At 33.1% G+C, this 27,957-nt stretch overlaps 1 protein-coding gene across 4 annotated transcripts in view; it reads right to left on the bottom strand.

Annotated features, from left to right (window-relative positions):
• LOC126739392 (E3 ubiquitin-protein ligase MYCBP2) overlaps nt 1-27,957 on the bottom strand; it is a 714,511-nt gene that overhangs the window by 102,787 nt on the left and 583,767 nt on the right. For all 4 annotated transcript variants that reach the window (XM_050445054.1, XM_050445056.1, XM_050445053.1 and 1 more), the window contains exons 56-66: nt 25,990-26,107; nt 25,654-25,839; nt 21,747-21,919; nt 20,671-20,842; nt 20,512-20,609; nt 20,309-20,457; nt 20,023-20,254; nt 19,000-19,183; nt 9,545-9,714; nt 9,406-9,484; nt 3,008-3,354 (exon numbers count right to left, since the gene is read on the bottom strand). In XM_050445054.1, coding sequence (XP_050301011.1) covers nt 3,008-3,354; nt 9,406-9,484; nt 9,545-9,714; nt 19,000-19,183; nt 20,023-20,254; nt 20,309-20,457; nt 20,512-20,609; nt 20,671-20,842; nt 21,747-21,919; nt 25,654-25,839; nt 25,990-26,107 — 1,908 coding nt within the window. The remainder of the gene's footprint in view (nt 1-3,007; nt 3,355-9,405; nt 9,485-9,544; nt 9,715-18,999; nt 19,184-20,022; nt 20,255-20,308; nt 20,458-20,511; nt 20,610-20,670; nt 20,843-21,746; nt 21,920-25,653; nt 25,840-25,989; nt 26,108-27,957) is intronic.

Consider the following 27,957-nt stretch of genomic DNA (forward strand, 5'->3'; position numbering starts at 1 on the left):
GCGCATTTGACAAAACCCTAAAACCATTAGAGTTAATACAAAAACCAATAATTAAATGTATGTTTGGCTTATCATTGTTATTATCCATTGCTGACTTGTTGCTGAGTGTTGTAATCTTCTAAATATAAGTATCCTTTGAAACTGCAGTACTCAACTTATAGTACCACTATTTAGTCCAAACAGCCATGGTTTTGTCAAAATCAAAATATTGTAAAAACCAGAGTTCAGGACAAGGGTGCAACGATCCTTTATATAGTTTGGTTGCAAAATATTTGATCGTTTATGAACTTATTTAAAACAAGCCGGTAAGATAAGATAAATAAATTAGCATAGATTGATGTTTATGATCAATTTTTTACTTGCATACAGGTTAAAGAAAGTGTTTCAAAAGCATACAAACCTATGGTTTAAGCAATTTGACACATTATTGCAACGTCTAGAGCATATAAAAATAGCATATAAAAAAAATTTTATATGCACAAAACTGCATATAAAAATAGTTTTTTCCCGCTGATATATATATAAGATTATACTATTTTACGGAGATTATGCCATAAATAGGGTAGGGATACGAGTTCTCTCGGTCCCTCCAAATCCAAAAAAATATATAATTTTTTTCTGCTTAAACATAAATATCTGCTACTAAATCTGATATACAGGGTGTGTTTGGAAGGTGAGTAGCCAAACGGAAATGGTGAATAGGTGAGGTTACTGGCTATTTAAAACGCATAGTATTTTTTTGTTTTTCCTCAAATTTAAGATATTTTTTCCTTTTTTTATTAGATTTTCCTCGTTTTTTTACTTTACCCTTCAATTTTTTTTTTATTTTTGGCCAAAATGGCCCACAATTAATTTTATTTTAAAGACTAACTTTGTCTCATTCAGATTTAGGTAATAACTGAGAAAAATATTTAAAGAGAAACTAATAGTGGAGTAACAAACTTCCTCAAATCAATAGAAAAAAAATGTTACGTCAACTTTACAATGGAAAAAATAATAATAAAAAAAGTTGAGTGGTTTTAAAATGTGTTAAAAAAACTTTTCTAGTTAATAGTCTTTCTGATAATGTGCTACATGTAACAAAAATAATTAGGTAACTTAAGAAAAACAAATAAGAACCAATTTCTTGAAAGCAACCTAATTGAGCAGGTATAAACTTATGTCTCTTTCTAACACTGCTAAATTTGTTGCGCTATCTCTTTCACCGTTCTAAATAAAACAGCTTAACCTATTGTGCCCTTTCGTTTCCATGACGCTTTCCTTTACAGCTTGATTAAAAAAAACATATTTTTTACTTCAAATCGTTTATTTATAAGTCTTGCTCAAATTGATGGCCATTATTTCTAATATACTCGTAACAACGCTTTCTTATTTCTCTTGTGATATACTGTAATGTTAGTTCCCGTCTCATTATTACAAAAGCGTCAATAATTTTTTCTATAAATTGTTCTTGCATTTATAGGTTCGAAATACAAGTTCTTTTGCACGACCCCAGACGTAAAAATCAAGCGGCGTCAAGTCCGGTGATCTTGCAAGCCATGGGATAGGGCCATCTCTGCCAATCCAAGTATTGGGAAATGCATTGTCTAGGTGCTCCCGGATCGCCAATCTCCAGTGCGCTGGGCACCCATGGTGTTGGAACGTCATTTGTTCTTCATTGAGAAAATTTGGAACGCCGTTCAAGAGTTCGGGCAGATCATTAAAAAAAAAATTGAACTTTCAAGAAATCGCGGATATCCACGTTCATATGTAGCAGGAGGCGGCAAAACTGAATGCGTCTTTGGTAGTCGTTTTCTTCAAGATCTTGCACGGGAGTGTAATGAAAGAGATGCTTTCCGTTGGCATGAAGAACAGACCAGACCTTCCATACACTTAGGTTTAGATTGGCAGCTACAGTCCGGATGCTCGTTGTGGGATCTTCGTCAAAAGCTTCCAGAATTCGTTCGTCATCAGCAACATTACGTTGTCTGCGAATTCAGGTTCACGGCGATTTGGACTACCAGTTTCTCTTAAGCGTCTAAAGGTCGTTTCAAAAGTATGACGATTAGGCGTCTATTGGGAAACCGCTCTTGGTAAATTCTTTTCCTTCTCGTCCATTTCCATTAGCTTTACCATATGCTATTAGGATATCGGTGTACTCCTCGTTTGTAAAGGAACCAGCCATAGTATGGCAACAGTAACAATAAAACAAAGTTAACGAAAATGAACACCAAAAACAATATGCGTAGAGCGTAGTTAAAAATACGTAAGGTAGCGGAGAAAGACAAGTCTCATATCGTACTCGTATTATAGTTAGTGATAGGTAACAGTTTAAGGTAGCGGGGCACAAAGGGAGTGTCGCCCAATGATAAAGGAGATTATAGCGTAACAGATTTAGCAGTGTTAGAAAGAGATAAATTTATACCTGCTCAATTAGGTTGCTTTCAAGAAATTGGTTCACGCGTCCTTGAAGACAAACTTATTTGTTTTTCGCAAGTTACCTAATTATTTTTGTTACATGTGACCAAAGATAATACTACTCCGAAGTACTACCCGTGGTAGTATTATCTTTGATGTGACACATCATTAGAAAGACTATTAACTAGAGAAGTTTTTTTAGCACATTTTAAAACCCCACAACTTTTTTTTATTCTTATTTTTTCCTTTGTAAAGTTGACGTAACATTTTTTTCTATTGATTTGAGAAAGTTTGTTACTCCACTATTAGTTTTTCTTTAAATATTTTTCTCAGTTATTACCTAAATCTGAATGAGACAACATTAGTCTTTAAAATAAAATTAATGGTGTGCCATTTTGACCAAAAATTAAAAAAAATTGAAGGTTAAATTAAAAAAACAGAGAAAATCTAATAAAAAAAGAAAAAAATATATTACTCCTTAAATTTGAGGAAAAACAAGAAAATACTATTCGTTTTAAATAGCCAGTAACCTCACCTATTTACCATTTCCGTTTGGCTACTCACCTTCCAAACACCCGATATAAGTCTTTTCTCTCTTTTTCTAACTTACCTGAATGGCAGGAGCACAACTCAACGCCTCAGTGAAACACACCATACACATATCATCAGAATCCTGCCGTAAGGTGGAATCATTGGAACATCCGTGCAAGCAGGGCAAACACCGCGTTTCTCCGAGCACACCCCCGCACATATGACCACAATTCAGGAGTTTTGTGCAGGCGGTTTTGCCGTATTCCTGGCATTCGGTGTCGGCGCACACGTTACCGATAGCCAACAGGCCAGAGTTGCCTGTGGTGCCGCAGAAACGGCATATGCCCGTGATGCCTGCAGCTCTGGTTCTGGCACCGCCCTCTCGATATTCCACTAGGGCTTTTAGGGTTCTTGAGTCGGCAAGAGCTAGATGAAAATATTAGGTGTTAGTAGAAGCATAAATTCTAATAATTCAGATGTGAAAGCTCTGAATCGATCTGTCGCTTAGGCTAGTGTACATAAGAAGAACAAAATGTCTGTGAGTTACTATTTTACCTTGTGATTATGTTTAAAAAAAATTAATTGAAAGTTAATTTTTATTACCATTACTGTCTTTTAAAGATTTAAATTTTTATATTTTAAGAACGATTGAGGTAAGTGAGTCAGGCATGTCTCTAAAGATCGAAGTATTGCGTTTTGATTTGCTGAAGCCAATCAAATAAGTCATCCTTTTAATGAAGATCGAAAACTTGCAGAAAAAGACTGGGTGAGCTCATTTTTAAATCGTCAGAAAATCCTCTCCATTCGATGAGCTGAAGCAACCAGCATTGCAAGAGTAACAGGGTTTTCCATATCTAGGGTTAATGATTTTTTCAAAACTTAAAAGTCCTTGGACAAGTTTAATTTTCCGCCGCATCAAATTTTTAACTGTGATGAGACGGGGATTACCGGCGTTCAAAAAGAATTGAAGAAAGCAAGTGGGAAGATTAACTTAGAGAGAGGAAAAAACACAACTTTATTAGCTTGTGTCAGCGCTACAGGTACGTTTATTCCACCATTTATGGTCTTCTCTCGTCCGAATAAATCCTGGTTTTTTGAGCGGTTTATTTCCTTAAGCAGTAGGATTTCCTGCTCCATCAGGCTAGATTGATGCTGACCTATTTATCAAATTTTTAAATTATTTTATAGGCTGCACCCAAACAACACCAGATTGTCCAAGTCTACTGATACTAGATGAACATTCAAGTCATAAGTCCATTAATTTAGTAAACCTGGCTAGATAATCAGGAGTTTCTATTATAACCTTACCTCCTCACACATTAAATAAGTTGCAACCGCTGGACGTAAGTGTTTGGACCATTTAAATCCTATCTGGAAGGAGAAATAGATCACTGGCTTACAAATCATCCAGGCTCTAGGATCACAGAATATGATATGGCTCCTAATATTAAAAATGCGCTTATTAAGGCTTTTACACTAATAAATATTATTAAGGGTTTTGAAAAAACAGGAATCTACCCATATAATCCAGATGTGTTTCAAGACAGTGACTTTGCGCCAGCCTAGAACATTCTTTAAAAGGAATGTAAGAAAAAAAAACATTAATCCCGTCGAGGGTCCCGTAATAAGTGATGAAGTCTTGTTGAGAAAAGATGATATCCAGAGTACTTCTAAACAATTAATAAACAATTTTGAATAAGAACAACCATCATGTATTTACTAAGCCCAGTTCCAAAACCCTCTCAAAAGAAAGAAAATGCCAAATCCAAATCTAGGCTCACAGAAGGATCTAAAATAATAACCAGTTCTCAGTTCTGACCTTAAAATCGTTTTACTGTATAAAAACCAGTAATAATCAAATGTCATTAATAATAGATTGCACTGGGTATCTGTAATCTACCTAGCATACAATACACGATTCTCCTTAATTTCAAGTATTCTGAGATTAATAAGAGCACCCCTTTATGATTTATCATAAAATTCCTCAAAGCACCAGGGTAAAAGCCACCCACACCAAGAGATAGCGTCTATACCATGGTCTAAGGTACCATGCATGAAACCTGTTTTCTTAGTAACTGGATTTAAAGAAATATAGATTCTATTCACTGATGTAAGCAAATTGTCAACTTGATATAAAGCTTAATAATTGTATTTCTCTTAATAAGTGATTTATCGAGAATACTTAATTTCTATACTGCTGTTGTGCTATAAAATTAAATTCACATTTCATATTTGTTTTCAAGTTTATTAATTTAAACAGATAATGACATGAAAGGAGAATAGTCTCTTTTAATTTATTCCTTAATGTTCCTTTAACCAGAGTGTGGTACATCTATCTCCATTAAGCTTTATTCCCCACACTGCTGACCAGTTTTCAATTCCTTGCAAACCAGTTTGCATATCAAGTGCTTGCTTTTAAGGCTTTGCATACATTTTCGGTCATCTTCAAAAAACGATACTTTGATTTGATTCTGGTCAAGATCACAAACATACACCAAACACAGCAGGGATCCCAGCATTGAGCCTTGGGGTACTCCACTTCATACTCCTTGATCGTCTTGACAGTGACTCGTTTGTTCTTACTCCGTTTGAAGTTGCTGTCTGAAAGAAAACGTCGAATAAGCCTCAACAAGTTACCGCTTATACCATAATGCTCAAGTTTGGAGCTTGTCAAAGGCTTTCTTAAAGTCCAGGTAAGTTATCCCTGTGGGTACTCCTTCATCCATTGTATGTGTCCAGTCATTAAGACCTGTTGATAATTTTTTTGTGGTAGATCTTTAAGAAACATGCAAAAGAACCAAGAGAAAGCCATGTTGTGATATGGTGTAATACTTTTTTAAATTAAAAACTACGTAAGCTCTTTTACAATTACTTTTTCCATACATTTATTCTGATGACAAGTAAGATTTGGCAAATATCTCAGTTTACAAATCTGCTTTTGTGATTTTGCTGCAGGAATTGAGAGCTAGAGCTCTTCAGATCTCTTTATAATCTTAATTTTGTCTGGTTTTTATATTATTACCCCACGGTTTTTATTTTTAATCCATTGCGTCAAAAGGGTGCCCACTGATCCAAGGCTTCGTTAGATTTACTTTACCAGTTTTCCGTAGTAGTTTTCGTTAGATCTGCCTTAGATAAGTATTTATTAATTGCATCGTAGTCATCCTTCTAAACATATCTATTTGTATTTTTTATGGTATATACTAATTAATAGACAGGCCGATTGTGACTAAACTGGCATTTATTAATATAACAGTACACGACGCACACGCGAATTGCAACGCTACATAAGCCATTACTTTTATTACATTTTCTCAAAATATGCACACGGGGCGGTAGTAGAGGAACGATAAGAGTATAGGAACCCATGTCCGGAAATGTGTCACTACGCCACTACGGCCCTAAGACGCGTTTAAATTTAGAAAAAATATGAATTACCTAAATAGGATCTGATGCATTTATTTTTACCTTTTGTATATGATACCATCACAACAATTGTTCAAAATGTGTTCCTCCAACCTTAATACACCGATTTAAACGCCGCACATGATTTCGGCGTTGTTTCTTCTTCTTGTGTTTAATTTTGTTCATTGTTTTGTCAATTTTTGAAATTGTATTTTTGTTTTGTTTTTTTTTGCTTGTACACAAGATTATTCTTACGTAATATAGCACATTTTCTTTCTTTCTTCTTTCTTTCCCCACAAGAAAAAATCGAGCGACGTTAAATCGGGTGACTTAGGAAGCCAAGAAACGGCTCCACCTCTGGCAATCCAACGGTGCCCAAACCGCCGAGCCAAATACTCGCGTACTTGTACAGCAAAGTGAGCCGGCGCTTCATCATGCTGAAACCACATTTGCTGTCTAACGTTTAGTGAAACATTTTCAAGGATTTCTGGGAGAACTTCCTCAAAGAAACGCAGATAAATAGGTCCTGTTAACCGTTCCGGTAGAAGGTATGGCCCAATTAAATAATCATCAACAATGACTGCCCATACGTTGACAGACCAACGATTCTGATGTTTTCTTGGAAAAATTGCATAAGGATTTTCTTCGTCCCAAACATGGCTATTCCTACTATTAAAAATATCATCCATCTCTAGTGAAAGAGGCTTCATCGGTCCACAAAACATATCGTAAAAAATTTGGTTGTGCAATGATGTGATCCAGAAGCCATCGACAAAATTAAACTCTAGGATGATAATCGGCTGCAGTCATACCTTGAACTTTCTGGAAGTGGTAAGGATGGAGTTGTTGCTCGTGTAGTATCCGCCAGACAGAAGCGTTACTCGTATTCATATTCTTAGCGACGTCACGTATGCTATTTGATGGTTCATCGGCAACTCGCTGAAGCACCTTTTCTTCAAATTCGACCATTCTTACAGTTCGAGCAACACCAGTATCATGCATCTTGGTCTTAAATATGCCTGTTTCAGCGAGCCGCCGATGAACCGCAATAAACTTTTTGTATCCAGGATGCTGTCGTTCGGGATAACGTTCATGATACAACCGCGATGCTGCTCGTGCATTGCAGTTTGTTGCTTCGTATGCCAAATGCATATCCGCCAATTCTTGATTGGTAAAGTTTTCCATTAGCAATAAATGTTTAAAAATTGTAAGCTATAAAATTTTTAAACATGACATTGAGAATTGACATTGATAAGCGTTGATTTTAAACAATTGTTGTTATGGTATCATATACAAAAGGTAAAAATCAATGCAGCAGATCCTATTTAGGTAATTAATGTTTTTTATAAATTTTAACGCGTCTTAGGGCCGTAGTGGCGTAGTAATGCATTTCCGGACATGGCTTCCTATACTCAAATGGATTCTTCTGTTGCACTGAACAACCGCCAGAAGTTTGATCCCATAGTTCTGAAACACCCTGTATAAAATAAACAAATACTTACCCTAATGAGACAGGACATAAAATTACGATAATCGTACTAGTACAGTGGCCACTCCCAATAAATAATATTTGTTGACGTAAGTGACATTTGATAGTTTTTTTTTATTTATGAATTAATCTGTATTTACATATTTGATATTCCTGATTTGCGTGTGGAAATTTGTGTTTATGACCTAAAGAAGTGATGTAAATCCTTTTAAGTTACAGAATTTTGTTACTTAAAGCTTTAAATTTAAATTAATAGCATATATAATGGTCAACGTGATGCCTAGTCGCAAATAAAGTGTAGTTAAGCCGGGTGTAATTATGAATTATACATAAGTAGAAAATCCTTTATAATTTTTAACATTTTGCATTTTTTTACTTCATCCTCACTTTTTTATCAATAAACTATTCAAACTCAACATTCTATGTAAGAATTTCCAAAAAAAAAATCGGTTTTTAGACGTCCCTTTAACTTTACCAGACCCGAAATACCTTTTTTTGAATAAGTCATACACAAAGATTTCATGATTTGCTTTGCAGTAGTTTTTGCCTTAAGCATTTCCAAAATGTTATCTGCTACACATTGTATAATAATTGTTCTTGCCTTGACATCACTTTTTGCAAACTTGTCTAATACTTCAGCTGAAGTGGGAGGATTTTCCGTTAGGACAATTAGCACTCCTTGTTGTTCCAGAAGTAACTTGATTGTGAACTCCCAATTTGGAAAGGAATTACCGTCAAAGGGCTTAACATAAAATAATTGCTGCTGCTGTTTTTCCGCCATTTCTCTACCGCCTGTTCCTACTTTCCAGTTCCCAAATTTCCAGGTTCTACAACACTTTCACTTTTCCCACAACCTGCCTAATTCATTCCTGGGCCCATAACCTAAGGTATATACTAATTAATAGACAGGCCGATTGTGACTAAACTGGCATTTATTAATATAACACACGAGACATAGTACACGACACACACGCGAATTGCAAAGCTACATAACCCATTTCTTTTATCACATGTTCTCTTAATATTTTCTTTTCTAGAATAAAATGTTACCAACATAATAATAATACCCTAAAATAATCATATTCACATCGTGATAGTTATGGCTATGCAACCCAACCTACATTACAGAAGTGGATAGTCTAGACCAAAGCGGATAATATTTACATTTCATTGTTGTTTCAGTAGCACAATCAAGTTGTTTTTTGCTGTTTACAATATGAAATATCGATTCTCACCTCGAAATGACCGTGTTTAACATACATTTTCCAACAGGGGGGCATGCCGTCCCATTCCTATGCTATTTACGAATTTTATTCGTACTATCACACGAATTACATTAATATAGGTTATGCTTGTTCAATTTAAATAAAAACGTTAATATCCATGCGGTTTATCTGAGACCACGTTCTCGAGGTAACAGAAAACGATTTACGTTTTTTTTCTTTCTTTCGCATCTGGGTTAGAGGAGATTGAGGTAAATTTTTTTTTTTGTAAGAAATATTAAAGCGGGGGCACAAATATGTTTAACGTTATGTTAATCAACTGATAAATATTTCTACTAATTAATATTATGTCATAATTACCCAACAACCAAAATAGCTTAGTCCTTCCACATCCCTCGTGCAGTTCTACTTTTATTGCCTCCTCTTCTTCCTTGCACACCTTCGATACAAACAAAAATATATTAATTGTAATAAAATTCATAATAAATAATACACTAACCTGTCTTAAATGAGCCCTAGTTTTCCTGTGCAAGTGCAAAAATCGATCGCAATCAGCGCACAAGTTGCCACAGTGGTTACATTGGATGACCGCCGTAGTTTCTCCATCGTCGTGGTTGCTACACATGGGTCGAGGTGGTACTGGATGACCTTCCGCTTTACTCCATTGACCTACGTAATATTAAATAAGTAACTAGGGTTTGGCACATAATGCAGCGGCGGCTCAGGGAAGGCAAGGTAGGCGCCGCCTACCTTATAAAATTCACTTGTAAATTTGAAAAAAATGACCATTATAATTTATATAATATAATCATTCTTTTCAATGTAATATTAAAATATCTGATAACCTCCTAGTCTAATGTTAATACGCATGCATCTATCGCCACTTTACGTGAAACCTGAGCTAGTCTAAAGCGACTCGCCTCATAAAATCAAATGAATACGATATTATATATGGGAAGGCGATATTTCCAACCGCCTGTATTTAATGGTCTCTACGGCGGCAATCTCCCATACAAAACTTACAGCGGCCGACGTGAAACAAAATTATTCTATGCGACAAAAGGTACACTGTTAGGCGGACAATTCAAATCTGGAAAATAATTCCAGATTTTTCTTGGCGGGGTTTTGTTTTTATTCATTAACGGTTTGTGGCTGGTTTCTTCCGTTTCTTTCAGCTTCGAACGATTTTTCTGCTGTCGTACGTCGTATGGTTGCTTCTCCATTGAATTTTGAATTTGGTTTATATTAGATAAGTATAAGTATATTAGAATAATAATTGTGCTATTAAAGTTTGTAAAGGTAGTAGAGGTACCTATTAAGGAGTTGTATATTTTTGAGAATATTATAATATAGAGTAGGAAGTAGGTAATTTTTGTAGAAGTAGAGGTGCATACCTAACCTAGTTGTTTGATCCTTTTACTATTTTTTTTTTTAGAATGGCCAATAATCTCGCCGAAACCCCTGTGCATGATGTAATTTGTTCTTTACAAGAAACCCCATTTTCCCGCCTAAATGAAAATAATCGTAGGGAAATAATTTCTATTGGTCGCCCTACACCCCCCCTTTCAATTTTAAAACCTGACAAAAAGCCAAGCATTCTCGCGATCCTTTAAGACCCAGTGGTTCGAAACCCATCAATGGTTATGTGGTAGTTATTTTAAACAAAGTTTGTTTTGTTGGCCTTGTATACTTTTAGGAGGTAATAGAAATAATGTTTGGGTATCTCAGGGTTTTTGCGATTTAAAAAATCTGTCAGCTAGCATAAAAAAACATGAATCGTAAAAGGAGCATATGAGTAGCTACCTTAGTCTAAAGTGCTTGCAAAAAAATAGTAGCACTATACAGGATGTATTAAAAATACAGTCTTCTTTGTTTTCAAAATCCTATAACGAGTATGTAAGAAAAAATAGAAATTTATTGAGCTATTTGATTGATGTCACTTGTCATCTTGCAAAACAAGAATTATCTTTTAGAGGCCACAATGAAAAATCCGATTCTTTTAACACTCGCAATTTTCGTGAAACATTTAACTTGTTAATTAAACGTGACATCAAAATGCAAAACCATTTAAAAAAAATAGGCAATAATTTTTCTGGTTTGTCTAAGACAATCCAAAATGATATAATAGGTTGTATCTCTGAACACATTTGGAGACAATACATAAAGAAATAAAAGAAGCATTATTTTTTTCTGTACAAGCTGATGACACTACTGACATTTTAGAAAAATCACAATGCGCTATTTCGGTCAGATATGTAAACCAATCTGGTGACATTAAAGAGAGATTTTTGGGATTTTTTGATGTAAGTCAAGATAGAACGGCAGGCGCGATGTACGAATTAATTGTTTCTGTTTTAAGTCCTTTCGATTATAAGAAAAATTTAGTCGGTCAATGTTATGATGGCGCTAGCGTAACGGCTAGTTCGTTAAATGGTTTGCAAAAAAAAATTAAAGACGATGCTCCATTAGCTTTATTTACACATTGCAGTGCGCACCGATTAAACTTAGTTCTACAGAATGGAGCAAAAGCTATTAAAAATTGCCGAATTTTTTTTGCGAGCGTAACTTCAATTCCCGGCTTCTTCCATCAATCTGCAAAGCGAACATTTATTTTGGACTCTATAGTTGGAAAAAGGATACCGACTGCTGTAGATACTAGATGGGCTTGACGTTCAAAAATCGTTCATCTTTTAGATTCAAAATGGAATGACTTAAAAAAAGTTTTTCAAACAATTATTGACGATCAATCTTCATCATCCGAGTCAATTAACGGGGCAAAGGGATATCTTAGATTTATGAAAGGTTTAGAATTTTCTTTTTTAACCGCGGCTTACAAAAATGTATTTGATATTACGGATCCAATATTTAGTATTTTGCAAAAAAAGTCTTTAGATATAGGTTATTGTCAAAAACAGGTCTTTTTAACAAAAGAGCGTCTACAGTCTTTGCGGAATGAATTAACCTTCGAACAATTTTTTGAAGAAGCAAAAATTAGAATTTCAGGCGATATGATAGATAGCGTGGATAATCCTACACCATCAAAAAGAATAAAATTATCAAACACTATCAAAGGGGATGAAAAGTCTTCTTTGCGAATTTTATTTTACGAGATTATTGATAATATTTCGACGCAAATAGATGTTCGGTTTGCAGATCTATCGCAGTTAACTTATTTTGCATTGGTTGATTCTTCTAAGTTCCAAGAGTATAAGAAAAATTTTCCAACTTCTTTAGTTACAAGTGTCACCAACCTTTATAAAATATTTTTTGACAAACAGCAACTAATTAATGAGTTAAGTGTAATTTTTCACGATGAAGAACTAACAACATTAAATGTAGAGTCGATTTTAAAACATTTTATAGATAATGGTCTTAAAGAAATATTTCCCCAAGCTTTTACACTTTTTACGCTTATTGCTACAATACCAATCACAAGTACATCAGTTGAAAGACATTTTTTATGCCTTAAAAGCATAAAAATATATTCCCGAAATAAAATAGGTAATGAGCGCTTATCATCACTTGGTTTAATTTCCATCGAAAAGAAACTCTTTTGCTCTTTACAGGGATCTGATAATTTTACAGATTTAATAATAAGTAGGTTTGCACTTTTAAAGGACAGAAGAATAAACCTTATTTATAAAAAGTAGTTGTTTTACAACTAAAATAAAAAACTAAAAAAAAAAAAAAATTTTAAAAATCAAAAATTAAAAACAAAATCTATGTTAAGTATAAGAATATTATGATATCGTTTAGTTATATAGTATTCAACTTTAATCTTTTTTAGAAATATTATTAAAAAGAAAAAAACTACATAAGCTCAAAGGTGCATAATTAAATAACCATGCATTTTCGGTAAGTAAGTAAAAAAGATCTATGTTAATAAAAATTAATTTATTTGTATTTGTTTATAATATAGAAGAATATTTACTGCATCTTTGAATCTTATAGTAGGTATCTGTCAATAACAGTAGATAGTGTATATATCTAAGGATTTAGTGAAATTAAATGAAATATGGATATAACACAAAAATTACGATCATAATTTAAATTCATACAACTTTGTAAAGGTGTGTTTCATTTTGTTTTTTTTTGTTTCCGCATTTTTTTTGTTGATTGAAATCAAAATTTAAAAAAAAATATTATTTTTAGGTTATTTTTTTTTAAAGATTTCAAAAACGTTATTTTTTTCTTAATTTTAGTAAATTATTAATGAAAAGTGGCCGTGGCACCACAATTTTTTTTTAAATCCCGAAAAAGCGGGGGGAGGGGGAGCTCGGGCTACTCGGTGTGCGCACTGTTATAATAATATGTCGCCTACCTTAGATTACAGGGCGCGAGCCGCCACTGACATAATGTTTATATAGGAAACTGATGCAAAGGATGATGAGGTCTAGATTGAGCTATTCTACCTTGGTATATGAAAATTAGCATTATAGTGGTGCTGCAAAGTTTTTCACTTGATGGGAATAACGGTATTTATAAATGAATAAATAAATAAATATGTCTTTATTTGGTATCAACTGCACATAACATTACATTTGCCCAAAAAGGCGAGGATTAGCTAAAGCTACTTTTATCTCTTAACCCTAAAAATAATAATTACAAATGTTTTGACAAACAAGCAGTAATAGTAATATAAAAACTAACCAAAGAACAAATTGAGGGAAAAAAATTAATTAAATACATTTTTAAATCCGCAGAGAACAAAATTAAGTGTGCAACATCGACATTTAAGTAAACAGGTTTCTGTTTTATTTTTAACCTTACCCAACAACCCTCCGCAATATTTCACATAATTTTTTTTTCTTCCAGGGGCTTAAAATAATTTGTAAAGCTTTCAGGCTTTTTTAACAGTTGTTACTCGCGACATCTCTCGAGAAACCTGGAAGGTTAGCGAATCTTCCGAAAAAATAGTCTAGCTTGTATATCAGGAGCCCTCGCCGGTAGGAGGCCAGTTCAAGACGGAATATTGGCAACTTTTAAATCGAAATAAATAGTTTTAAATGAATACAGTGTAAGTAAATGTTTCTATAATTATAGTAGTTTTAAGTAGTCGTGTTTAGTATGTACGTGGGTAATCAATCAGTTGACTATTCATTGAGCATTGTGCATAAAGTGTTTTAACAAACCCTAGATAGTAACCCGACAAGACGTAGTAAAACACTAATGGAGGGGGGCTGGAAATGCGGGATGGAGAGAGTCCTCCAATCAAATCAATTCAACCGCCTTTATTACTGTGCAGAACTCAAAATTTAAAAAATCTAAATCCAGAATACGTAGGTTAAGACAGAGAAAATTCTGTTAAATTATAAAACAACAAAAAGAAATGATTACGAATATACTCCTGGTTATTCTTCGTGCGATCAAACGATATGAAAAAATCAAAAAAGAGAGCAATGCTGGCTTGTTTTATGGTGAATGTATGGTCACAGCCGACTTTACTCAAGCCGCGAAATAATAGTTGGCAATGTCGCACCACGTGGGAGATTTGGATCCGTTTTGGTAGATCCGTTTACGCTTTGAAAGCGCGGCTCTGCCGAGATGGACGTTCAATTTTGATTTTGCTTTATTTACAAATAAGAATCATTTATTTATATGATTAATTTATTGTTTCAAATATGTATAGGTGCCGTTAATAATTATATAAATGCATTATTAGACTTTTTCCCATATAGGCTAGTCTTTTAGTTATATAAATTTCATCAATTAATAAATTAACAACTTTCCCAATCGGTGCTAAAGAAGTGGATACAATGTTTAAATAATTAGTGGTGTTATCATTATCGTTGGTTTTATTTAAGTCAGAATTTGGTGACACATCAAAGCTAGAAGAAGGATAGTGTAGGTACCTCTTGGTGGGTAGATTAAAATAATCTCTAAGCAATTCATATGTGCAAGGGGATATAATATATAACATAAAAGACATTACTACAGTTGATGGGCAATAACGTTTTTGCTTTAAAATAAGTAAAGTTATTTGATCTATTAAAAGTATTACTCGACAAATGTCACTTGACCTTTTTCATCCTCTAAGTTGTGTGAATCAGAACTTTCCAATAATTTAACGCCTGTTTTAAGAAATCTGAATTTTGGTTAATGAAGTCATGAAATTTCTCTAGAGATGAAGAGTATGGTTTATTAAGCTTACAATAATCAGAAGACTTATACCTAGTGAATAAATTTTCGAGTTGAGACCACCTACTTAATTTTAATTCGAAAGATAATATCCATTTTAGGTCATTTTGGGACAACTCGGGACGCTTTCTATTGATATTTGATTAATAATATTTATACAAGCATCATTCAAGTTTAAAGTATAGAAATATAGCTTTGTATCCCCAACAATTTTTACATTCCACAGGTTAGATATTAGAATTTTTTGGAAATAATTACTCGTAAGATCTTGAAAATTTGTTATGAAATCAAGTTGCTCAGAGGCTTTATTGGCAAGTTCATTACGTTTTTGTTGTTCACTATTTCTTGCATCTGGACTTTCTCTAGGAAGAGGCACTGTTTTTGTTAAATATGCAGGTTATTTTGGAAAAATTTGAGGCACTGCTGAGCAAACTAATCTTGCTTTAACTCTAATTTTAGTGAGTGTGTCATCAGGTAAAAGATAATCATATTCACGGATAATATCATTCGGGTCAAAATGCTTGGCACAAACCTCAGAATATTCAGTAGGAGCCCAATTATCTCTAGGTATGGCTTTTAGCCATTTAATTTTAAGTTGTTCATCTTTGGGGAAGCCAAAAACAGAAATACTTGCCTCCCCTGCTCTTAAAGGTAAGCTAAAAGCAATATATAAATAAAGGGCACAACACAAAAATCTTAAAAGTAATATGTAAAATAAACTTAAAAATCGATAAATAGCACAATGACCCACTTAAGAAGCCGGCCAGCTCCACCTGTTTCTATTTACAAACAAGGTGTTTATCTTTATAACCATTTATCACTGTTTTTATAGCATATAACACACCGACACTGGCTGGGAGATGTTACTAAGACTCAGTGTTGCCGGTTATTTTTAATAGGAAAAGTATGGCATAAAACTTTGTCAATAAATTGTTTGGTTTGGTATATAGCAGACCAGAAATCGTTTTTGTTTTAAGGCGATTCCTCTGCTTTGTTTTTAATAAATTATATGTAGAGAATACTCTCTCACAATTTGCAGAAGAATGAGGCAAACATAAAAAGTTTGCTACAAAATTGGAAAGGGTTTTAAATACCTGAACATCATCTCCTAATTTTATTTTCTTAACAGCCAAAATGACTCAACATTACTACTACTAAAGCTTTGTATTTCTTTAGTGTTTCTAAGCAATCTCCACTCTTCATCTAAATTTTGGAATTTTTTTTTCATGAATTAGATGAGGAAAAGATAAAGCTACATCAACAATGGATGGTATGGTACCTTGTTTTACTTTTTCAGGGTCAAGAATTTGAAGTTTTTGAAAAATGTTGTTCCTTAAAGGTTCCTTAAAGTAAATTCACGTAGTCTAAAATCTTTGATTTCGATGGCCGGTAAATTAAAATTTAATATAGTTGCTCTCATTAAGGGTCCAAAGTACATATTTTCTAGAGGTTGAAAATTTCGTGGGTTTTTAAAATCGATATATTCTATTTGGGTTTTAATTATATATTCTCTTTGAAGGAAAAAATCAAAAAAGGTTTGAAGCACATTAGTAATTTTTTGATATAAAACATGTAATTTAGGAGATTCTGACTGCATTTCACGATTAAGTTGATTAAAATAAGGCAAGACATAGTCCAAAAATTAAAAATATTACTTATTTTTTGAATCCTGTAATTTTTGTAAATTATTTTCAACAACATCATAATAAAATACAATTTTAATGGATTGTACTGCTCTAGGATTATTTTAACAACACTTTCGAGGGACAAGCAACGAGTCTAAGATGGGTGAAGTAACTTATGAATTTTAACATTACAGAAATTTTGAAATTCTTTAAATTCAAATTTTCGCTTTGGACTGCTATTAAAATAATTATGAATATTTCTTGCCAAATCTTCTATATACATCGGGAGCTTATGGCTTATGGCAAGCATACGATGCACAGAGATGAAATGAATGGCATAAGCACTTTATAGTAAATAACCCTGGAACATCATTTTGCAAAAACGCCGTCACAGAACTTTGGGCACCAAACATAACATTAGCTCCATCTGAAGCAAATCCAATTAAATTTTGCTTATATGGAATGTTATATTTTTTTTAAATTTTTACCAATAAATTGTAAATACCTTGTGCGGTAGAATCTTCAATTTTCATTAATTTAAAAAAATTATCTTTAATTGAATTTTCATTAACAAACCGACCAACAACGCAAATATGTTTTTGGGTAGATAAATCTATAGATTCGTCTATAATTAAAAAAAACTTTTGGCTCCTTAGTATATCGCAAATATTTTTATATTCCTCGTCGCCAATAACATTATTGATTACAGCGGTAGTTTTGGTACGTACACAAGCTAAATCTTTTGCTATTTTAGAATCCGGAAATGCTGCAAGAAACAATTGAGGCAAATGATCTATAACCATTATTGGAAGATTATGCTCAGCCACAAATGCAGATAATCTGATTTCAGCTAAAAAAAAATATTTAGCTTATAAACATTTTTAAAATTAATTAAAAAGTACCCTGGTACCCTCTTTAATATTTCGATCTGTGGCAAGTTTAGCCGAAGTATCAAGGCAAAATTGTCCAATAGATGGTTGACTTCTTAACACTTTTATTTTATCCAAATGAAATTTAGATGATCCATGCTTCCATAAGGCGTCTTTTCCACTGGATATATTTATATTTGTATTGCACCCCAACATTTCGCATACTCCGCTCCCTTTTATATACAATCCATACTTTTTACAATCCAGCTCTTAAATTTAGGGACTTGTTCCCACTCCTCTTTGTATTTTATATCTACACAAAAAAAATGTCTTTGACGGGGCAATTAAGAAATTTAGAATTTACAAGATGTGAAAAATTACATTATTATTACATATTATTTAAGTAACAAATTCAATTTTTCAAACCCAAATTTTGCCACTTTAAAAAAACTACCTACCTGTAATAAGAAAAACCTATAGCACTATTAATACTCACACAAAAGTTTCTATAAAACAAAAAGAAGTCTGTAATATTAAAATCAAATAAACAACGTGAAATAGCACTAATAATTCTCACTTTATAAAATAGAACAAAATAACTTTATTATAATATCGAATTTAACAACGTGAAATCGTGTTATTCGTAATTTACGGCACAGAAAACAGACCAAGGACCAAGACAATTTTCCTCTTTGTGTTCTGTGATTTACGGGGACTTTTTCAGTTGTCGTTTCACGACTTCGGGGATTCACCCGTAGCCAATCTCTTGCCGATATCAATATAACAGCGCACTATTTAATACCACTGAGTGTCGTAAAAACTAAGAAATGGCGCCATATTATTTAGACATTCTTTAAAATTCTTTTTTTTAATCGAGGACCTTACAAAAAAAATATTTTGGGTGGTGAGGTGCATTGTGGCAATACATAACAATTAAAAAACATTTATTTAAAGCAGAGTCAATGGTTGTTTTTTACTTTAAACATTGTCTCTGTTTAAAGTAAAAAATCTGTAGAAAACTATGTAATTCGGTATATCGTAAAATAAGAGGCTAACCCGGTAGATCTACCGAAAAATCGGTAGAGGTAGCAACACTGCTAAGACTTAAAAACTTCACTTAAAAACTCAAATTTAAAAGAGGAAATCAAACCCCATTAAGTCCCATGAAAAAAAGCCATGTTGCCGATGTTATTATTTCGCGGCTTGAGTAAAGTCGGCTGTGGTATGTTCTAATAAGTTTATCAAAATGTTCTGCTTCTGTAGGTAACTAAACACATATTCTCTGGTTGCAAGCCAAAATAGATTATTACTATAAAACATACCTGACGAAAGTCTCTCCACATGATCTTTATCCAAAACGCATAGAGATGCAAGGGCGAGCCATAGCGTAGGCGTTTTGAGGCAGACGTTTGGCAACCTCTGGTCCTCACTCAAATAAGTTAAATTTAAGATGTTTTCGGCTATTGCTCCTTTCGTGATGTTTGTCCAGGCTTCGGACATTTTACCCTAAAAGATCTCCCCATTGTATATATCTCCCTACTATATATACAAGGTCGGTAATTTAGTTTTATTAATTTAATTTTAGAGTAAATTTTTAATTTTAATTTTTCTCAAGTAGCAAGGGATAGTTGAATCAACTTTAAAGAAAGATCGACTGGTAATGTAGTCATTGATGTACCAAAAGTCAACGCTGAATAGACATTATAAAAGAACATCATGATATTCGTAATTTCTCGGAAATTTATACAACGGTAAATAAATGTTGAATGCAGACTTGAATTTAAAAAAAAATATTCTATTTTCAGATATCAAATGATATTTTGAAAACATACGAGTAATTCATAAAGTCACTATATAAGCAAGAATGGTTTAATTACTTGCACACTTTTCTATACTTAAACTGAGACTTTCAATTTAACAACCTTACTATACTCCATATTTACCATATTTATAAGAACGGGATCATGATGAATCAAAATTGAAACATTCTGTATAGGTAGATCATCTGACATCTATGACAACGTTGAATTAAGGGTTAAAAGCAACGTAAAATACGACGTTGACAGAAACATCGTCGCCTCAATTATGACATTGTGCTGTCTCGTCAACGTTGTTAACTGTTACAACGTAAAACTGTTATCCAATTGACTTTAAAAATCCGGATCAAAAAACAGAAAAACAAATAATTACTAAAAATAAAAAATACAATATTTAAGTCAACCTTAACCCTGACTGATATAACATGGCGATAAAAGGAATTGGAAAATGGGAAATAAATAGATTTTTTGTAGATATGACTGAATTGCAATTTAAAAAATTCCAAATAATTTCAATGATTAACTCACCGATGACATATCTGCAATTAACTGTACAATAACCTCAGCCAATTTCCTATTGGCAGACCCCCTAAGCCACCATCTAGGGCCCACGTCATCAGTTGGCAAAACAGACGTTGCCAAGCTTACGGTACTAATTTCTTTAGCAGTGGCACCACTGTTGCCCGATTTACTTCTCAGTTTAACTTGCAATATTAGAGATTTTGCTATAACGCTTAGAAAAATATCCAGAATGCCTGGTCTAAAAGAAAAACATTAAATTAATATTTTAAAATTGTTTCGAAAGTATAGTTACTTGTTAACGTCGAATTTAAATGAACTAGAGTCTTTGTTGGCCACTGTAACGATGTTGAAATCCCTAGGAGGAAGCGTGGATACACCTACAACTTTGGCGAAGAATTCTGGGGTGATTTCTGGAAGCATACGTCTTAATAGTGAAGTAACCTGGAAAAGTTCATATAATTATAGAAGGAGTTATTAAAATAGTTGATTATGTACTTGTCGTTGTACTCTGGCACTACCAGTATGCAGTAAAGTCAATAAATCACCGAGAAGTCCACCTTGATGAGACAAGTAGGCTCGGCCAACTGAGCTTCCTGAAATTAAAATAACTCTTATATAATAACGGTTTTTGTGGTAAATATGAGGTGAACCTACCTGATAAAGCTAGTACCATAGACAGCATTTCAAAGCAATAAGTGTCTGAACTTTTTGCTATATCTGAACTGCTGTTAGACGATATGGTCGAGGAGATGTACAAGTTGGATTCCCATTCTTCTTTAACGCGTTCGGTTTCTTTTCTTATGGCTTGTACAATGTGTACAATCACCTAGAAAGATGGATTTATTTGGTTTAGAATGCATTACAACTACAGATAAATTCTTTGGTCAAAATATTTATCGTTTTTCAAAAAAAATTTAATGGACCAGAAATAAACTGGACTCATAAAAACCAACCAGCCTTTCAGTTTTCTCAAAAAAATATGGTATGTCACAGTGACAAAAGCTTCTCCTAGGTCCAGAAACACTACCGTACTTTAACTTTTAAAACAATTAACACAAGGCACCGGAGTCGTGAAATATGGTAGCAATTTAAAAAATAATTAAACATTCTTCCAGCCACAGGGATCCTGGACAATCGTATTGGAATTGTGGTTTTCGTTTCAGGGAAGTGATGAAGAAATGAAATGCAGTAAAAGTGAAAAATATTAATGTTTTCTAATTTTTTAGCAAAGTAGATCCGATAATAGACCCAAGGGTCTTAAAAGATTAGACAAGGTCTAGAAAAAAAAGCAAATGTTCGATCCTGACCTATATAATTCAAATCAGAGGAAAAACTCTAAGGAGCTTTTCCAGAAAATTCGGAATTCAAAACTACCTGGAAATATACCTATAGATGAAAAATTTTAAATATTCGTTTATCCGATTCGTGACAAACTTCCGGGAATTTGTGAACCTTTTTAACTAATTTTGAACCGCGGCTAGTCATAAAATTAAATTTACGTTATCTAGCAATGGTTTTATCAGTTTTAGACTAGAATTTATGTCTGGTGAATCATCACATCAGTAAACTACCATTGCTGGTTCTGTGACAAAAAAAGTATGCTTCGCTAATCGCATCATGGTTATTTAAGTTGGCCGTAGTTTTATCTAGTTATAATTATAACAATAAATCAGGAAAACTTCACAAGAATATAACGTATTTACAATTCATAGTTATTTTTAAAAAATTACCTGTTTTTGTAAATGTGTCAATTTGCTTCTACTGAATAGGATTCCGACCATATGTTCCCTAAGGTCGTTGCTTTCCTCCAAAGGCTCCATAGATTCACAAGGAGACAAGGTGTTTTCATTATTCAGGGAGTTATGGGTTTCCTCTCCTTTTATTAATTTGCCAAAAACTTGGGCTAAAAATTGTAAATTTTTGGTAGAGTTAGCTCAGATTAGGTCGGATAAAAGTTAAAATAAAAAACATAAATGTTTATTATTTGGACTATTATTTAATTAGGTCTTTAAAACTTCTTTTAAATATCAAATAACGTTATATAATATAGAATATTTAATATAAATTATAAGACCTACATTATCGGACAAAATTAGAACAACTTTTTAAATCATTAAGTTTAAGTAACATGTTATGGGTTATATGTTTTAAATTAATTGGTAAACAAAGTAACTATTTATATTAATAAAATGACTAAAATAAAGAGTTTTCATTACGACAAAATTAGAGCAACTCAATATTTTTTTCAAATTAAACTGTACACAGAACTACAAAAATCAATATTTTACCTCGTACCCTTTGTTCCTAATAACTTCATCGCATCTTTTCGGCATTGAAGCTATCAGATTGTTTATTACGTCTTCATCTATGGAATTCCACACTAAACGAACTTCTTTAAACAAATGATCAACATTATGTATTTGTGATCGACGAACACGTTTTTCCACTATATCCCATAGATTTTTTATAGGATTTAGGTCTGGCGACTGCGGTGGTCAAAAATTAATTTTTTTGCTTAGTAAACAATTTTAGCGGTGTGTTTTGGGTCGTTGTCATGTTGAAATGTGAATTTTAGGGGCTTTTCCCATTCCGCATAAGGCAGCATTATGTTTTCCAATATATTAAGATATTCGAACCTGTCCATTATGCCCCTAATTCTGTAGATAGGACCTATTCCATAAAACGAAAAGCAGCCCCACATCATGATATTGTCGCAACTGCTCACAACTGCACAGTTTCTCATACAATATTAAAACCAGTTTATTTTTAAGTTGCTCTAATTTTGTCGCAGTTGCACAGATTTACAGAATATATGTATTCTGTAAATCTGTGGCAGTTGTTTTTATGACCCTTTTTTTATGTTGACCTTAAAGCACAAGAAAAACTGTACACTAAACAAACATTCTTGCCTGGCAAACAAACATATTTTTATAACATTTTGTAAATATTTTAAAAATTGCGTTAATTTTGTCCGATACTGTATATATAATTTAGGCCTAATTTGGTTTTTTGGTCATTTGGTCAAACTATATCGTTGGCTTGCTGCAAAAACTCATTAAGTCAAAAATGATAGTTTCCGGAAAAATCAATTGTTTACTAATTCCGATGGTTTAGGTGGTTTTGGGAAAAAATCATTTTGTAGTTTTTAGTTTCCGGCAATAAAATATGGTTTTGTGTGTTATTTCAAAACTAACAGTAAAATAACAATGAAAAAGTAGTATTTTGTTAATCAATAATTGGAAAGAAAAATATAAAATGTGACTTAGTGAGTTCTCATTTTATGTGAAATATTGTCAAATTACTGACTTAATGAGTTAATTTTTATAAATAAACTTGATGTTGAAAAACTAGTAAACTTTTTTGGTAATATACCTTTTTTATTAAAAAAAATACAAAACCTAATAATAAATTTTGTTAAACATAATGTAACTAAGAACTAAAACGTCTCCCCGTCTGAGTCAGAATATCCAGGTTCAGGAATCACATCCTTCAATGTTGTGCCTATTGGCAGCGATTTATACCAACCATGGTACTCATTAGGTATCACTCCTTTTTCGCATAACTTTAAAAGGTCTTCTTTTTTTTTAACGGATATTGGGAGCATAGTTTTGTACAACTTGCTTATTTTCAAGGTACTATAGTCAATTTTTTGAGTGGCTCTCGATTTTCTTTCAATATTAATGCTTTTATATTCACCAAAATAATCATAGCGGTATTCAAGAATACCAAGCTATATTTTCTGAAATCTGAAGCACTTTACTTTCAACCAGTTTACTTTATCATTATTACAATCAGCCTTATTTCTAAATAAAGTCTTGGATAAATCCAGTAAATTAAGAAATTCATTAAAAACTCTTTGGTGATGAATGGATCCCCAAATTTATTTCGGTTACGTTTGGATCTAGCTCGTTTAAAAATACTTATCCAGTCATGGACTACATAAACTGGTTGATATTTTTTCTCTTTTTCAATGGCACTGTGCATGGAATCAACCTCCATGTAGCTGTGGCCATTTTCTAAGAATTTATGCTCTATGATATCAACCGCAGTTATTTGAACAATATAAAGAAATAGAGCAGCAATATTCTGGTCTCGATTTTGTCCACCGCATGTATCCGAATATAAGGTTACGTGTTTTACTTCCGGCTTTAAGCCTATAAACCAATTATACAGTGATGTTCCAATTTCACAGCAACCTCGCTTTCCATGTAGTTCAGTCCATGCAAAACAGTATGCTCTGTGTGGTTCTGGAGCTTAAATAGTTAAGTTATACATATTAATTTTTCGGCTGTAATACATCGGTGAAACATCGGAAGATGGAATCTGTAACATAGATTGTAAATCGAACGTAACCATGACAAATGCAGAATTGTCTTCCAAAGCAGCTTTATCAATTTTTTTTGATCGGGCTGCTTCGTTTTTCCGAGTAATATGATTTTGGTACGTATCTTCCAAATTACAGCGGTCTTGAATGTTAGAATCTTGATACCGATTACAAGTTGCGCACTTTTTTTTTTTGGCTTAAAAAAAGAAATATTATAAGATGTGCAAAAAATTTTTCTATATGGATGGGAAGAAACTGATTTAAAATTATTCTTTATACAGTAGGCCCGGTATAGGTCGTACATCTTTGAGATTGATAGTTTACGATCTAAATAGAGTCGTTTTGAAGATTTTCGATTGTAATGACTTTCCATTGTTGGAAAACTTTCAATGTGGGCCTTTACAATATCTATGTCAGAATCGGAAGTTTTATTAACAGAAGCTTTTGTTCCTCTTCCATCTTCACCTTCGAATACACCCAAAGAATTTCTCTTTTTAAAAGCTGTAAAAATAGGACCATTATTTATATTAAGCGTTTTCATAAAAAATGATTGACAGATTCTTATCTTGTTAGTACCTTTATAGAAAACAGAATTTTATTTTGACCTTTAAAACTCACTAAGTCCCAGTGATGGCACCACATTTATTATATAAAACTCATTAAGTCACTTAGTGAGTGTTTGCATGAACTCAAAACAGGCTTAATCACTTAGTGTGATTTTTATGGACTTCTTTTTTGGTACTTAGTGAGTTTTTAAGCGTTTAGTATTTGGTTCAGTGATAGAACAACATTAGACTTAGTGATATTTATCAAAATCTGAAAATATTGACTTAGTGAGTTTTTGCTGCGGGCCGACGATATAAAAAAACATAATTTCTTGATGTTTCAAACGTTCGTGATGTTCCGTCGTGAAATATGAGAGACATTAAGAAAACATCTTCTAAGACCCAAGGATCATGAACGATCGTAATGGAATCAAGGTTTCCCTTTCAGGATATTTTATAAATTTTTAGCAAAATAGACTCAAGGATCTTTGTTTGGAAAATTTGGACAAGTAGGTGAAACAAAAAAAAAGTAAAAATTTAATCCTGATTTGTATAATTGAAATTAGAGAACTCTAAGGAGCTTTTCCAGAAAATTCTGAATACAAAATTATCTGGAAATATATCTAGATAAGAAATTTTAAAGCTTGTTATTAAAAAGTCATGCTCTTCTACCAGTAATCTAACTCCCAAAGCTGACTAAATCCATGAAAATAATGAGGTTAAACTGCTTTTCTTGGGACAATGTACTAAAAATTTTATATTTTTTACCTGTAATAAGCCTAAATACTCTTAAAGTCTCAGCTTCGCAGCTCCTTTGCTGAATGGTACTAGCGCTGTATAATTTCCCAATTTTTAAATGCTCCCCTTCGACGTGCCCTAATATACGAATCTGACGCAATCGTACCGAGTTATCTGGCCCTTTCAGTTCCAGCCGTACCACATTATCAGAAGGCTCTGAAAACGGTAAACTTTAAGATATGGTCATTATGCTACTAGATTGTGTCCACTGTACTTCAGCTCTGACTCTAGTTGGAAACTTGTACAAAATGGAACATTCAAAATTAATTTGCTTACAAAAACTATTTTATATATTGTTAGGTTTACCTGTTATCGGACAGTTCACCCATCCACCCAAAAGTCTAGTTTCTACTTCAACCGTCCTCAGTTTTGAAAGTTCGTCCGTGTTTTGGCCCGAGTAGAACGTTATTGTAGATATTTTATTCTGAAAGTAGTAGAAAACAAAAGTTTCAGCTTCATTTCAAACTTATAGTGGTTAGAAATGAAGCTGATGAACTTTCATAAAATAATTTAGGAGTTGTACCTAAGTGGTAAATACACGGGTGAAGTCGTTAAATGGCGTAAATTTTTAGTCATCTTTAGACTTAGAGCTTCAAATGCCAGAGAGATAAAAATATCATTAACTGCCAGAGAGATAAAACCATAGTTAACTGAGAAGATATTCTTCCAAATAGTAGAAAGGAATAAACATTTGGTGTTGGATATTAGTGGAGATATCTGGATTGCGTAGAAAATTGAAAAGCAGGAGGACTTTGCAGTTACCTGAAACATATTAATCTGATCCAACAAACCTATAAAATGCCTGGAACAAATGAAAAAGCACTTCTGCTGCTTTGACGGGCACGAAAAATGAAAGATTAAGAAGTTCCTAGAAGAAATAAAAAAGTATTCTCTATTGCTTTGGAAAGATCAAATATTACTGCAAATTCTTGAAATTAATGAGAAATGATAGTTATAAGAATTACTTAATGTTTACTAATGCCTGTGAGAAACAGTAAAAGGGACAAAACGGCTAAAAAGAATGGAGAAAGACCTTCAGCTGCAAGGATAAAAAAGGGCTCTAGATGAATGTAAAAGATCAAATATACCCCAAAATTCTTGGAAGAAATAAAAACTTATTAAATATACCTGGAAAAAATATGCTTAATGAACTCTAATACCTGGAAGACCAATTGTCTGGAAAAAATGAAAAAAGCTTCAGACGCCTTAACAGGAATCAAAAATGGAAAAATGAAAAAGCAAAAACGTAACCTCAACTGCTAAGCAGAGATAAAATATAACTTCATATGCCTGGAATGAATAAAAAAGATGATCAATAATATATCTGGAAAAAATACTTAATGCCTCCTAATGCGTTGAAAAGGTAGTAAATGGTGTAACACGCCTCGCGCCTGGAAGGAATTTTCTAAATGGCTCCAATTGTCTGAAAAGGAAGAAAAAACCTTAAGCTGCCTTGAAAAGGATTAAAAATGCGTCTAAAAGCCATTGAAGATCAAATATGGTTCAATAATACCTGGAAATTAATAAGTAACCTTAACTGCTAAGGACATTTTAAATATGACCCGAAATCCTGGAATGAATAAAAGATGATCAAATATACATGGAAGAAATACTTCAGGGCTTCAAATGCCTAGCCTGAGGTATGATAAAGAGTCTGAAATATACATAAATAAATAATAAATAGCTCCAACTACGTGGAAAAAAAATACAGAGTATTTCGGCTTGCTTAAGGAGTATAAAGAATAACTCAAATCGTGTAAAAGACTTTAAATAAATAACTCTAAACGTCTGGAAAATATCAACAATCCAAATGCCTAAGCGGAATAATTTATGAGTCTAATTGCGTGCAGAAAGTCTACAAGTAGATCAAAATATTTGAAAAAGTATAATAATTCTCCAGGAGAATACTATTTCTATGTATCACACTGGATTCCACACTCTCCTGGTACGATCATCCAGATATCAGGTTCAAAAAATGCCACCTGCACACTCTGAGCCTGAAGGAGTGCTTGCCTGTCCCCTAAGATGGGGATGGGATGTACTTATTTATCGTCAAACCGCTTTTCACATCTGCACGGAAATATAAATAATACGAGTGTAACTAAATAAGTCCATCGCCTCGCATGCCTAGCATTACAGGCATAGATCCAGTAATGCTTGGGTAAACATTAAGCATTCCAAAATATTATTAGGCAATCTGCCCACAAACCGATATAATTTGAACTCATGAGAACATACGTACAGGTTACATGTCTTTGGTGTACTGCGTGTCAG

Source organism: Anthonomus grandis, chromosome 8, assembly GCF_022605725.1.
Source record: "Anthonomus grandis grandis chromosome 8, icAntGran1.3, whole genome shotgun sequence".
NCBI classification, from domain to species: domain Eukaryota; kingdom Metazoa; phylum Arthropoda; class Insecta; order Coleoptera; family Curculionidae; genus Anthonomus; species Anthonomus grandis.